The sequence below is a fragment of the Boleophthalmus pectinirostris genome, unplaced genomic scaffold (assembly GCF_026225935.1).
Source record: "Boleophthalmus pectinirostris isolate CB_2022bp ecotype Guang Dong unplaced genomic scaffold, ASM2622593v1 HiC_scaffold_10, whole genome shotgun sequence".
NCBI lineage: Eukaryota > Metazoa > Chordata > Actinopteri > Gobiiformes > Gobiidae > Boleophthalmus > Boleophthalmus pectinirostris.
In genome coordinates this window covers 13,416,038-13,430,042 of record NW_026570971.1, presented here as the reverse complement: position 1 = coordinate 13,430,042, position 14,005 = coordinate 13,416,038, and the positions used below count along the sequence as shown (strand labels likewise).

Below are 14,005 nucleotides of genomic sequence, written 5' to 3'. Positions count from 1 at the left end.
ACTGACAATTAACAAAAATTATTACTGTACATAGTATTTCTTATATATTTTAAATTAATCTTCATCATTCATTTTATATAATACTAATAACCAAGTTTGCATTTTGTTCTTTTTCAGTAGTGTTCATCAGGATTACTCTGTCCCGTCCAGCACAATCTCGGGTGTCCAAAGAGACAGAGTCTGTGATTGGCTGATGTCAGTCCCATCGGCCAATCAGACTTTAGCCTCAAGCATCTCCAAAAAGAGTTTGTGCATGGGCACTTTGCCCTGCACCTTGATGCTGTAAAAGTGCTGCACTGCCTTGGTGGCAGTCTGCCGGAGCAAGGGTAGGGTCATGAGTAGTTTGCCTGCCCGCCGAGGGTCCTCCTGGTGCTGGCTGCTCTCGTAGTCCTGCAGAGCCTCATGCAGTGCGTCCTGAAGCTTCTGCACCGCCTCCATGTCCTCTATGTGCATAGAATCTACAGGAGGAGAGCACAGGCGAGCGCATCAGGGACAGCTACTTTACTATTTGACAGGACAAAAAATGAATCTAGTACAACATTGTAGTTAGCACTTGGCACTGGTAATATAACAGGAGTGATGTGAAATGGATTTTTCTAAAACTAAATTAAATCTGATGATTGATCTTTACTGCTGTGTCAGTGCTGGGAACACATTATCAGTGTAACTCACTGCACCCCGATAAAGAATAGATCATAAACAAGAAAAGAACCACTTGTGCTTTATTTATTTAGTTCTCTATTTTCCCGTGGAGGAGGCAGGATGTTCACGTGGCCCCTGACCAGAGGGACTGAAAATCAATGATATCCTCCGCTAACAATGGCATGAATAGCACCCAATCTCTGCTGAGTGAGTACACATTAAACACAGCACTGTTTCAGAGGACAAAAACAATGTGAAACTGCTTCCATTAGAGAATTGGACCACATAAAAAAGCACGGCTGAATGCACCTAAGTCTCTGCAATTAATTTCCTCACAGGCCTCAGCGGTACGTCTGACTGAAAAAAACAAAAAAGCAATCCGTCTAAGTCTGATCTGAGACAGACAAGTACAGGGATACATGCTCAAGTCGGATCTGCTATTATACTATTAATAAACGTCCTTTGTATTCCTAAACCTTCCCGAGTACTTCGCTGACAACATAAAAAATGGCTCCTCTCAGATTTTGTTAGCCCAGTTCTGTCCTGGTTGGTGTTAGAGATCTCATCAGGGCAGCTACGGTTTCAGTTTGGAAAGCTTCTCTCTGGTGCTCCTCTCTCCTCTAACGTTTCGCCACATTGCCCCTCGCCTCGTACTGTAGCCTGCATTGGCGCTCGCTCAGGGACAGACCGGGGCCACTGTTTAACTGCCGTCTAGCACACAGGAGACCACGTGTCATTGGCTGGCTCACTGGTCTCACCTTGCCCGTGCAGATTTTACCACACGGGACAATAAAAAGCAAAACAGATTTCAGACTTCGCCCCAAATTCATTGACTGGAACAACTGTATTCCCAAGACCTTGAGACATTTCTCACCCTGACGATTTTCAAATCCACAGCGGTAAAATGAAGTAGGTCATTTTGGAAAGTGAATGGGAAGGAGGGGGCAGGAGGGGGAGAGAACAAAAGACAAAAATCTAATGTGCTGTGACATAATTTTGTCACAGCAGTGAAAATAACAATGTAACTTTGTCAGGAATGTCTCTATTGCCAGTGCATAAACATAAATGGTATGCTTAAACTGATTTGAATGCAAAGTGACGCTTTGTTATGGCCTGAAGTGGATAAAAGAAAATAAAAAGAGAGATAGAGACATCAGAACAGATGGAGGGAAAGAGGAGAGGAGACACTGTGTGTAGTAGTCCTTGGAGGAGGGGCAGACTAAAAAAACAACTTTGAAGAAACAATTTCCTCACAATCCATCAGTGAGGCCACGTCGATCGGATTGATAAACTGCTAATTACAAAATCAATCGCTATGAATTTTCACAGCTGTCAGACAGAGGGGCTCCCGGGAGAGTGATCTTCCACAGACCTTGTTCTAATGTGCCCAGCACCCTCCCCTCCGTGTTCGACCCCCAGTTCTCCTCTCCGCTCGCCCCACCTCTGTACCAAAGCCGTGCGGAGTCAAAGCAAAGCCCCACCATCAGCATTTTCATTTTTCAGGTCGGGACAAAACGCGGAGAGCAGCCGGTGACCCAGGTGAGCATTGATCAGAGTGGGACAGCTCCTGCCTTCTCAAAAGGGGCCTGTCGATAGCTGCGTGCCTTCTCCCTATTGGAATAAACGAGGCCTATCACTCCCTGATACTTATTCCATTGGACTTAACACATTTTATTGACAGCCCCTGCGCTCCAAATGAAATGCTAAATTTATCTCTCCTGGCTGCTGTGCCCTGCAGCTACTGTTATGGAGATAGAGAAAGAGCGCAGGAGAAATACCACAATATATAAGATGTTCAATTAGAACAGCTCTGTCCTCCTGCACTTCACCAACACTGCACTTATCATCCCTCCATCTCTGGCTCCAAACTAAAGGTTACACAAAACTATGAAAACTCACTAATGTCAGACCTCAAACTCGCTTACAACATGTCTGCAATTTATGCCACTTGTGTGCTGTTCAGAGAACTGACTACTGAAACTAATAAAAATATTTCTTCAATTTTAGAGAAATATTTTTTCTTTAATTTGAATATAAATTTTTATAATGATAAAATATACAAAAGTAAGACAGGATTAATAAAACTGTATAACTATATTATAAAATATAAATAATAACATTTTCATTCTATGCACTGTCCTAGTGGGTCTTAAAACAAAACAAATAAAAATACTATTATTCTGCTAAGTTGTGTATAATAATTAAATCAGAATCAAGGACAATGAACAGAATACTACTTTACTTAAAATAATGAGTAATGAACATTAAATGTGTGTATGTGGAGTCACCTGAGTTGGCTAGCGCGATGGCTTTGAGCGTGACAAACTCCTCCTTCTCCACCTTGAGCTTCTTGTACTTGCGCACCAGCTGCAGGATGGACAGGTAGAGGTCGAGCAGGCCGGTGAGCCGCGAGTGCTCTTCATCCATGATGTAGTCCTCTGCGTAAACCAGCTCGTCCTGGTATGGCAGAGAGCGGAATACGATGCTCAGAATCAGGATCTCCATCCATGCACTCTGAAGAAGACTCATCTGATCGCCCAAGGACAGAGTGGAGAACCCTGACAACACACAAGCAAAGGAATACACTTTAATGGGGCTTAGATGGCACTGCTGAACATCTGTAAACATTTACTTAATTTTATATGTGCATAATATGAGGACGCAAAGAGTACCATTGTTAAAATTCACTACTAACCGGCTTGTTGACTGTCTGGCTTGATGTACAGTTTTATTTATAATATTTAGCTTGGCTTGCTGAAATATTAGATAAGGGTGTGAAAATGTTATAACAACATTTTTATCATGATGACTGACACTACATGAAAAATCTTAAGACATTTATTTCCATACATAATTTCTTAAATATATACATTAAAAATGTATATGTCTATTATTGTGTAGTATAGATATTTATACAACCAAGAGTTGTTACTTTTAAAATGTATCATACCATATCTAAAATGACCACTAAATGTATAATTAATTTAGCCCAATTTTGGCTTGTGCAAAAATACACAAGATGAGAAGTGGAGAACACAAGATTCCCACGTTTGTCAACTTGACCTGTGTTTCAGTAGCTGGGACACACCAGTCAAAGCCCATATTAACCAGGGCCGTTAATTTTAAATGCAGGTTGTGTGCTCTCTTTTGAAGCCTGTGTCAGAGCTCTTGAGTGGGCTTTACTGTGAGTGCGGACAGTGCAAAGGTCTGAGGGACACAAAGCCGTGGTTACCCCTTGTATTCTGTCACACTTGTATTGGTGTGAGGGGGATTAACACTGCCATGCAGCCTCATCGGAGGGGTCGAGGACATGGCATGTACGGAGTGCTGGGAGACACACAAACGTGTCAGCAGCATGTATGTACACTACCTGAGCACAGAGACGTAATAGAAAACAAACATACAAAGTGGGCAGAGTTTAAGTCGGGCCGGTATAAGAGATAATGCCAGGGTCATAATTTTCCCATATCATCAGCTCAAAGTGGCTCTGCTTTGACTTCCCATTGGAGGCCTCTACCTATGCTTTGAACAGAGCATTAAGTTAAACAAACCAGAAGATCTCCCATAGATGAGCTGTGAGAAAATTAAACGTAAAGCAAAATAGAACTGAAAAGTGGATAAGAATCTCTCCTTTCATACTAGCCTTTAGCTGTCAATAAACTGCCGTCTCTCTCTAACACACACATACACACACACATACACAGACTGCATTTCCTCATCTCCCTCCTGTCCCACAGAGCTGCTCAGTGCCTGCGGGCGGCCCATTCTGACAGCATATTAGCTCCTTGGCTCCACCCCTGATTAATATGATTGCTTTTTACAAGTTTGCCATTGTCACAGCCGCTGCCAGCGCATGATTAACAGGCGATAGATTACAGTATTGACCATGCAGCTCACCAAAGCGACGCCCCACGTTTTCTCTTAAATATAAATGATCTGTGCATTGGCGGCTCGATGTTTATCTGCTCCTGCCCGGTTACCTTGAACACACATGTATAGGCCCTAGAAAAAGAAACATGAGGAGGAGGAAGTGTGTGGGAAAACAGTGCAGACAGAAGAGAGAACAGAGCAGCCTGGCCGAGTGCTCCCTGAGTGTTCAATTTTCCTTATCGAGGTGATGACCACTGCAGGGAAGAGCTGGAGGATACATTAATTAACAGATTGTGATCAGAATGTGAGGGCCTTCACATTTTGAAGGGGAATCAATAGTCAGTAGAATGGAGTGCTAACAGAAAGGTGCCGGTGCCGAGCTGGACTGGTCAGAGGTCTGCAGAGCCCAAATTAGACCCAACAAAAGCAAACTGCCAAAAGCACTCAAGACACGCAGCTATTATCAGTGGAGGCAATAAGCCATATTTGGTGAACATGGTGCTATTACATGTATTCAAAATGCATCGTAAAATGTTGTGTGATTTCCTTGTCTGCATACGTGGCCATTAAGTTGGACAGCCTGTGGACTGGCCGGAGGGAAATTGTCATGCGAGTGGAGATGTGGTCTTGATTGCTGCATCAGGTTGGCATCACAATCACAGGCAAGGCTTTGTCTAGCCTTTTAATGCCAAGGAGGACTGGAGCGGAACTAAAGCGCTGCTCCCAATGTGACAGCCCGTGTGAAGGCCCGGTTCAGGGCTTGTTGGAGAGGCTTTCGAGCTGCTCTGATGCAGCAGACACCTCTCAGCCATATGCACGCGTACGCCGCAACAGCCTACAATTACCTTTGACGCTAAAAGTCCTTGAATTTAATCCAGTGTTGTGAGATGGAGAGGTGGTGTTTTTCGCCTGCTCCGTCCCCTCTTCTCGGGGCCTAAATTATCGCTCCAAATGGGATCTTGTGTCGTTGCCTCGCTTTTTTCCACTCAATTTAATCGAGTAATGAAGTGACTTCCCGACTCCGCAGGTCACACAGTGCTCCGGCCGCTGCACTCTGAAGGTGGCCCGGTTAAGTGCCGTCAGAGTGGGTGATTTCCTCTAATGAAATATCAATATTTACATCTTCATTTCCAGCCCACTGCCTTGGCGGGCTTTGACCAAACATGACACAATATTGACCAAAGCGGAGAGGCCTGTCTGAGTGCTTGAAGGGCCTTTTCCACTCCACTGCTGAGTGCACCGCCTCATCTCTGTCTACAGGATCTGTGGCAGGAACACTCACACCTAATCATAACATTTGTTTTCCTTTGTTCTCTGGAAAAATGCATCAAAGACATGATTTTAATATTGTGTAGTAACATATTATAAAATGTGTCGTTTTAAGAAAACAATACATTTGACAGTTCTATCACTAAAAAGACAGCTAAGTGCATCCAACACCAGGACTCGTGCCTCAAATGGTAAAAAAGAGCACTTAAGAGCAGCACTGCCAGCCAAAAACATCATCTCTTTTATCTGTGCGAGCCCCCGGCTGTAGGCAGGAGGGGGCAGCCCAAACACTGCACAGACGGTGGGCTCAGACCCCTCCGTCAGATTAATCAGAGCGCCGTTTCATCTGCCAGAGCACAGGACACACCGAAATGAAATGCTGGAGATTTCTGTTGAGCTTGAGTTCATATTCTATTAATTTATTATTGTTTCCTTCTCCCCGAGGGCCATTAGCACGGGTAATAAAAAGAGATGTAATTACGAGGCACGGTGGCCCCCTTCCAGCTGCAACCCCCTCGTAACTCACCCTCAATCAGACAACAGAGCAGACGGGGGAGAGCCGGAGCGGGCTGGAAGGAAAGAAAGAGGGAAGGAGGAAAGAGAGGAGAAGATAGGGGCCAGCGAGGAGGCAGATAAGCAGTGAGGGGGGCGAGGAAACGGGAGAGAGAAAGAGCGAGGCTGTGGCTGGACAGGGGCTGATCTATCATGGGCAGCTATCAGAAGGACAAGCGGGCCCCGAAGACTCGAGCCCAGCGGCAATCTCACCCCGGCCAAGTCAAGTGCTCTCCGGGCCCCAGTTGGAGTAAAACGGCCCCTAACAGGACCCCAGAGGTTCAGCCTATCGCTTTTTTCTTCACCTCGCACTGAGCTGAATGATCCTGCTGCCATAAGCCAATTCACTATCAAAGATGTCCGTTTGAGATACTTTCAGAAAAGATGATAAAACAGACCGCATGCACCTTGAACTTCTACATATAAGACATTACAAAGCAAATCTTTACTCCGACTCCATCAAAAATGATTCGTAAGTCCATGTGAAATGTAAAGAAAAAAAGCATTCTTCTTTTTTTCCTTTTTTTTTAAGTATTGTGTAGCTTTGCAATTTAAAATATATAAAAATATAAAATGTGGAATAACTTTTGACAGAAGGCTTACATCTGAACTTTAACTAATCTAAGAATTGTATGTGTTTAGAACATGCTGAGATCTACAGACTTAAGGGTTAGCATATTTCTTTATTTCTTTGCAGTTTGTTAAATGCGCTATCTGAAATTGCTGAAATTTCATGATTCAATTGCAATATATCGTGCAGCCCTACCAACACCACTTCCCCTTCCCTTTTTCATAGGTAAACAAGCTGGTATGAGTTATTTACCTTTCACATGACAGCACCGGGAGGACCTAATCAATAACCGCTAAGTAATATATTGCTGTGCTTGACATAAATAATTTGAGCTGAAGTCCAGCCACATGCACAAACACAAACAGCTCAGTTTGCTACGAGCCTTTTCCCCGGACACATATTTGATGACACTAAGACTGCTTTTACTATTCACAACAAGCGCATCAATACAAACTGCACTGCCCAGGAACAAAATTCTCCTTTTTTTAATGTAGCCTTGAGCGCACTTACACAGCCACTATCTGTCTCCTTCTTGAATGATAACTAGCCCATTATCTTATTGAAGGCGCTGACGAATGGGTGATTTGAGCGGCGGGCTGTGAACATTATGAGGCCAAGGAACGTTAAATGCTGTAATCCCCTTGTTTTAATCTGCACTCTGTGACCTCCTGACCTTCTGCGAGGAAGTGGTTAGCCCCTCCCCAAGTGCCCCCCCCTTCCTCTTTATATTGATGTTACATATCTCTGTTTAGCCCCAAAGACCAAGATGAATCTGGCTTTAATCAGGCCATAATTACACATAATTTATCTACGCTGCCATCACGCCGCAGTGCTAATGAGGGGTGGCGCTCTGTGGACGCACACTTAGAAGGAAAATCACGCACTATATATTTTACTGGCTTCGCTCTATTCGGAAGACCATTTATTCCACAACTGAGCCCAGCATTTTCTCATTAATGATCTATTAATAATTAACCACTGACATAATTTTAGTCAACATAGAGCATTTTTTTAATATCTTACACAATACTTCAGATTTATTAGAGTAAAAACTGAAATGATACGACTGCTCTAAGAGGATGTTACTTAAAATTGTAAAGTTTGGATAAGTGATTACAGAAAAAAAATCTTTTTTTATTTTATATGAAATTTATGATGTAAGCAAAAAAGTGATTCACATGCAGTTTTGAAGTTTACTAGGGAGGGCATCTGACATAAAAAACATATTCAACAGAAATTCGGAAATAGCTTTTTAAGTTTAGATAAGCAATTTCAGAACAAAATCATTTTTAAGCCCTTTATATGATGATTTATTTGTTTTATGCAAGTAAAAAAGAGATTCACGTGCAGTGTACAAGGGAAGGTTGCATGAGGGAGGGCATCTGACATAAAAAAATTGGGAATCACTATGATGGAGCCTCAAACAAAGGCATGTACAAAACTTAGTTGTATTCTGACATCTTGACATGACCAGACTGACCAGCTTAGTATAGTAAGCTGTCATAACTTAAGTGCTATGTCTAAACCCTGTCAGTCTCCATCAACACGCCCCATCTCAATCTTGTCAGGTGCACCAGCCCGCTCCTGCCCTCCCGCTCAGGTTTGGGGCCTTAGCATGCACCTGATTGCTCAATCTATCTTTATCTCCCATGTTGAAGCCTACGTCAGAAAGTAAATTGAATATACTAGAGCTGTCTGTTGGTATCTATATTTAATAAAGTACGTTGATGAGGTGCTGATTTATTGCTGGGCAGTATTCACACTCTATTACAAGGAGATTACGCAGCTTGAGCGGGATCAGCCTGGCAACACAGTAAGTAGATTTCACAATTTAATGGCAAAGAGAAAACGGGGGCCACAGGGGGACGGGGGGTTGGGGAGGGGTGAGGAGGAGGGCTGCTCGAAGTGTGTGGGGGTCGGGGGTGGGTGAAAAACAAGACAACATACAAGAGGCGTGGTGTCCTCTTAACGCCGCTAACAACACGCCAGGATGTTGTTGTCTGTCAAGAGCACAGCTGATGAGAAATACAATAAAATGGATATGATAAATGCACACGGCTGTAAACAAGGTTATTACATGGAACGGCTCTGAATGTCAAAAGTAAAAAGGAAAACTGGGACATTGGAATGACACAGGCTTTGACTCTATTTAAATATCATGAATTCTAGCACTAACATGCCAGTGTAAAAATATGTTTTATTTGTGTAGGAGCAAAGCAGCACAGGTGCAGTGTCAATATTTGCTTGGCCCTTTAGCCTTCGCTGAATTCCCAACTGAAAACACTGCAGCCTGAAATGCTGGAAGGGGACCAGGCACACACAAGCTGGGAGCCCATCACAGGGAATAAAGATGAAATTGGTCGCTCTCTCATTTTGAACATTTGAACAGATGATAATTTCATTTAGATGAGCAATGCCTTGAGCATCCATCCACTAAAGGCAGCCATGTTTAAGTGCACAAAATCCAGAAGTGTAAGGACAGAGAAGTCCTGCTTTAAGGCCTGGCCCCAGATGAGAGGTGGCCCCGTGTATATGTCTGTGTGCCTATGTGTGTCAAAGGTTGTTAGCACCTCAGGAGCAACAAGCCATCTGTCAGCGTTCTCTTAACACTGCCTCTAATGACCATGGGCCCCAGGCAAGTCAAGTCTGTTTCATGGAGCTATTTGGAGCAGTGACAAGTGTCTGAACCTCCGCACTACTTATCCATTAATCAAGGCTCTGTCAAAAGTGCTTAAGGACTCTTTTTACAGCTCTGTCTCATATGGCTACATGTTACACCTGATCGTATATACAAAGTTATTTGTGTTCCAAAACAATCTCCTTTGTGATATTTTTATAGGTGCTAAGCAGGCTAACGCTGACGAAGCATAACTCCACACTATCTAATGGACAAATTCCCTCAAAATGACTATAAATATTAGTACAGAACAGAGGGGAATTAAAATCCAATTGAGGGAAGGTAAGTGCCAATTTCCATGACATTTAAATTGTTACATTGGACTTGGGTTATCGGCCCATCTGTCAATGGCCTAATCAATGTGGTCTATTTCATAATGAACTGTTAATCTTTTTAATTCCACTGCCTAAGGCTTCAAAAATCTATCAAAATGTAATCAGCACTTTCCCACTCCACTTGCATGTTCTGGAGCAGATGAGGGGAGAAGTACAGCAGACAGTGAGTGGTGGCTGCCCTGAGGTACCACTGGTGCATAGAGTGTTAGTGCAATGGAGTCTCACTCAACCAGTGAACCGTCTCTGATCAGGTTCAGCCATGTACAACTCAATTATGCAGCCATTTCATGGCCAGAGGACACCGACTGTCCTAATACATGCAGCTGCAAAGGGACACCACAACCACTGTATCCATTGCACCAACTTTCTTCTGTATGTACACACAATCCCATCACGGTATAATCTACTTAAAAACGGGTGATACCAAATTGCATGTGCCACACATTGTCCGTGCACTCAGGACAGGCAATCAGACTTACAGCCTCAGGTTCTGGGTTAAATGATCATTATCAATCCACTGGAAAGACGAGTCCTGTGCTACTCTCTGGGACAAATCTTATTACTGCTCTGATGATATCCACTGTACAATACATACAGCATTAATCTAATCTGATTAACACACTTCTTCATACTGACACACAGTTATATAATAAATGAAAAGACTGATTCTCCAGGATTGTTTACTGTGTAAACTGTTTGTGAAATAAAACCTTGGAAGGGGAGTATTTAATTGTTACAATGACACATGACTCTGACTGCCTACCAATGAGCCTTACATCACCACTGAGCCTTAGATAACCTGTGACAAACATAAGTACCATATGTCTGTGTCTTTACAGCAGTCTATTTTAAAGGAGCACTGTGTAACATTTCTGGTGGAGGGACTTGCTTGTGTCCATAGAGATGTTATTGCTGGATATCCTGGAATATACCCCAGTATGGCATTCAATGTATCTATCTTCTTAGAGAGTCAAGTTACAGGGCAGATCACTGGAAAGGCACACACACTCTCACAATAAGAATGCACGTTTTTCAAAGCTATTTAAAAGCACCTGAAATAAAATCAATGCAAGAAGCACATGTTTATGCCATAGTTCCAGCTGAAGCAATAACATTTTGATGGAGACAAGCAGATGACAAACCCTAATTTTTTTGTTACATAGCGGTCCTTTAATGTACAGAAATATAGGAGGAAACAACAGCCGGGGCACTTGTGTGTCACCTGTGTAATTTTGGGTCAGTCTGAGACTGTGTTATCAGGTCAGTAGTGATCCAGTCCTGAGTAAGCCTCTTGTTTAAACTCTGGCCGTGCTGACGATGCAGGGCCACGGGAGAGATCCCAGCAGTGATCCAAGCAGGGTACAGCGGCACATCCAGGGCTAATCTCCTTACTATCAGATCTGTACTGATTAATAGCCTCCTTCTGAGAAGAACTCTAAAACCTTTTCAGGACAAAATCCACCTGCCTGAGGTCAGATGGAGTCCCTTTTCCAAATAAGTGAGCATTATTTGTGCTGTCTTCTGTTTGAAAGAGTGCACTTCCCTTTGCTGACACTTGTGACTGCCCAATATACTGTATGCTGATGAGAGGTAGAGGTTATGGAGGAGCCACAGAGGGGTGGATTCATTTACTTTGTTACTCCTGTACGCCGGCAGCACTTTAATGTTATAGACTTATGGAGGTCAAGAGCAAGATCAAGCAGAATTTGCCTGGCTTGCAAAAAGAAGGGCTAAACAATGTATCCGGTGTCAAAATCAGAGCAAAAGTCTTGAAAAAAATCTCTGCTGACGTGAGCTGCTGTATCCTTAATTCAACAGGCACTTCTAACCTAACACCTTGTCCATCAGAATGTGTAAGGGCCAAGGAAGAAACATGATTATGTCCATCAATAATTCACTGTGTGTGCACCTGAGGCCGTGTCTGTGTGCATAAGTGTGTGTGCTATGATGGGTTGTTTGATTGGGCAGGAGCCCAACTTTGCCCTAAATCCCCTATGATTACAGCACATGCTGTCTAGTTTAGACAGGGACTTTAGATTGTGGTTTGTATTTCTATGAATCTAAAAATACATGCAGTATGTCAAAATAGTTCATACCTGGGATGTGTTTGGCCCAGCCGATGATGACGACTAACTCGCGGTCTGCCAGGTCACATAGTGTGGTTAGCGCCTTGATGTCGCTCTCTGGCATGGTTGGGTCTGGCATGGCATAGATCTTCTCTGGTTCAGCCACCAGTAAGTGCGATACTATTTTTGTAACTGAGAACAGACAGTGATGGAGAGGGACATCAAAGATATGATATTTTAAAAGCCCAAAATATATATATGTGTGTGTGTGTGTGTGTGTGTGTATATATATATATATATATATATTATATATATTATATATATATATATATATATATATATATATATATATATATATATATATATATATATATGTATATATATATATATAAAATCAAAATGCTGTTGTGTATATACTCCAGATTTAACTAGTATTACTGACAAAGGCATTTACGGTACATTAAAGTACAAAATTGGCCTCTAGCTTAACTTTTCTTTTCTCATATTCCAGCCTTGATCAGAGCTTGGCCTACATTTCTATCCAAAGATGTGAGGGGGGCATGAGTCTGTCCTAGAAGGGTCCTATAGTTTTACCTGCTTGCTGGCCTGGCAGTGGGACGGCGGAGGTGGGAGACAATGGGCAGTACTCACGAGGCTTTTTGGTGGGAGGGGGGAGCGTCAGCCCCAGGTATGGGTTGTTCTCTGTGTCCAGCCTCCGTTTGTACTTCTGTCTGCCCCCTCGCACACGGTCCAGACGCACTCCTGGGGAAGACAAGACACAATAGTAATAAAAAGTAATAAAAAGCTTGTAATAAAAAGGTAATGGCTTATCAGATATATCAACAGTCAAAATTCCGACATCATGATAGGAGAGCATGTAATTCATATCTAATTTAACAACACAATTTCCAATTTCTATCCATTCAGTATAAAAGCATGCTACTAATACTGGCATAATGAAACTATAGGATTTATCTCTCAAAAGTGTATCTAGCTGGATGTGCGAGTGCGTGGACATGTCAGAAGCACGGCTGTCCTCCCATATGTGGTCCATGCCTGGCTAGTCTAGTGTGACACAGCTGAGCCCAGAGCAGGTCTAAACATATGAATATTTAACGCGGGGTCACTGATCTCACAGACTGGCCCTCTAATTATTTAGCTTTTGGGGTGAGGCAGACTGCATACTAATTAGCTGCCACTTACATGCATTTTGGGACGTGTGTTTGTGTGTATGTCCACGCTCAGGGGCTTTGGTATCCACTGCACAATACACCCTGTTTTCTGCTGTCATTCTGCACAGAGATACCTGGGTATTGCTTTCCCATAAAACAGCCTTATTTCACCCCTCTTTCACTGGAGGAGCACCGCAGTCTTATCACGCCCAAGCACACCTAAAGGCCAGGTCCTGCACTGATACTGTAAATGTCAAACCAGCCTCATCATAACATAAGTTATTTATTATCTCATTATTTGATAAGGATGTTTCCATTTGGATGTCTTTTCTCTTGTATTAATTTTCAACATTGTTAAAATATGTCTTCTGTGTTGTTCTGTTTATTTGATACCACAAGGCAGGTATTTTGTTATTTAATGTAATACTATGCAAATGTGTCTATCCCGGACCTCCATATTTGACAGTACAGCTTCAGTGCAGCCTGATATCTTAATCCTGTCAAGAGGGAGAATCCTTTTCAATTTGCCGTGTGTGCATAATGTAACCTCCTAAACAAATTGTATACTAAAGGGTGGATGAGAGAAGCCTGAGTGTAATGCTGCTGGTGGAGGAAGAGTTAATTTGTCAGCGTCCTGTGTCCTCTGAGCGAGAGACAGGCGCAGCCACAGCACTTCCTTGATGGTTTCATCACTTTATAACAGGGAGAATGGTGTCAAACCTGGGCATTGTGTAGCCACTGCAAATGAGCCTAATACAATTTGGCCATCAGCGAGTGCTCTTGGAATGGATGAGTTTGGATATGTCCCATGCACTGGATAGAGGTCGCACAGTACGGCACGAGAGCAGTGG

General features: G+C 42.9%; 1 protein-coding gene across 7 annotated transcripts in view; it reads right to left on the bottom strand.

Annotated features, from left to right (window-relative positions):
- Positions 1-213: 213 nt before the first annotated feature.
- The window catches only part of esrrb (estrogen-related receptor beta), a 31,399-nt gene continuing 17,607 nt past the window's right edge, over positions 214-14,005 (bottom strand). For 6 of the 7 annotated variants that reach the window (XM_055157707.1, XM_020919654.1, XM_055157713.1 and 3 more), the window contains 4 exons: positions 12,634-12,744; positions 12,013-12,174; positions 2,931-3,200; positions 214-458 (listed from right to left, as the gene is read on the bottom strand). In XM_055157707.1, coding sequence (XP_055013682.1) covers positions 214-458; positions 2,931-3,200; positions 12,013-12,174; positions 12,634-12,744 — 788 coding nt within the window. Of the gene's footprint in view, positions 459-2,930; positions 3,201-12,012; positions 12,175-12,633; positions 12,745-13,701; positions 13,705-14,005 lie in introns of all 7 variants that reach the window. The other variant, XM_055157732.1, reaches the window with a different exon arrangement.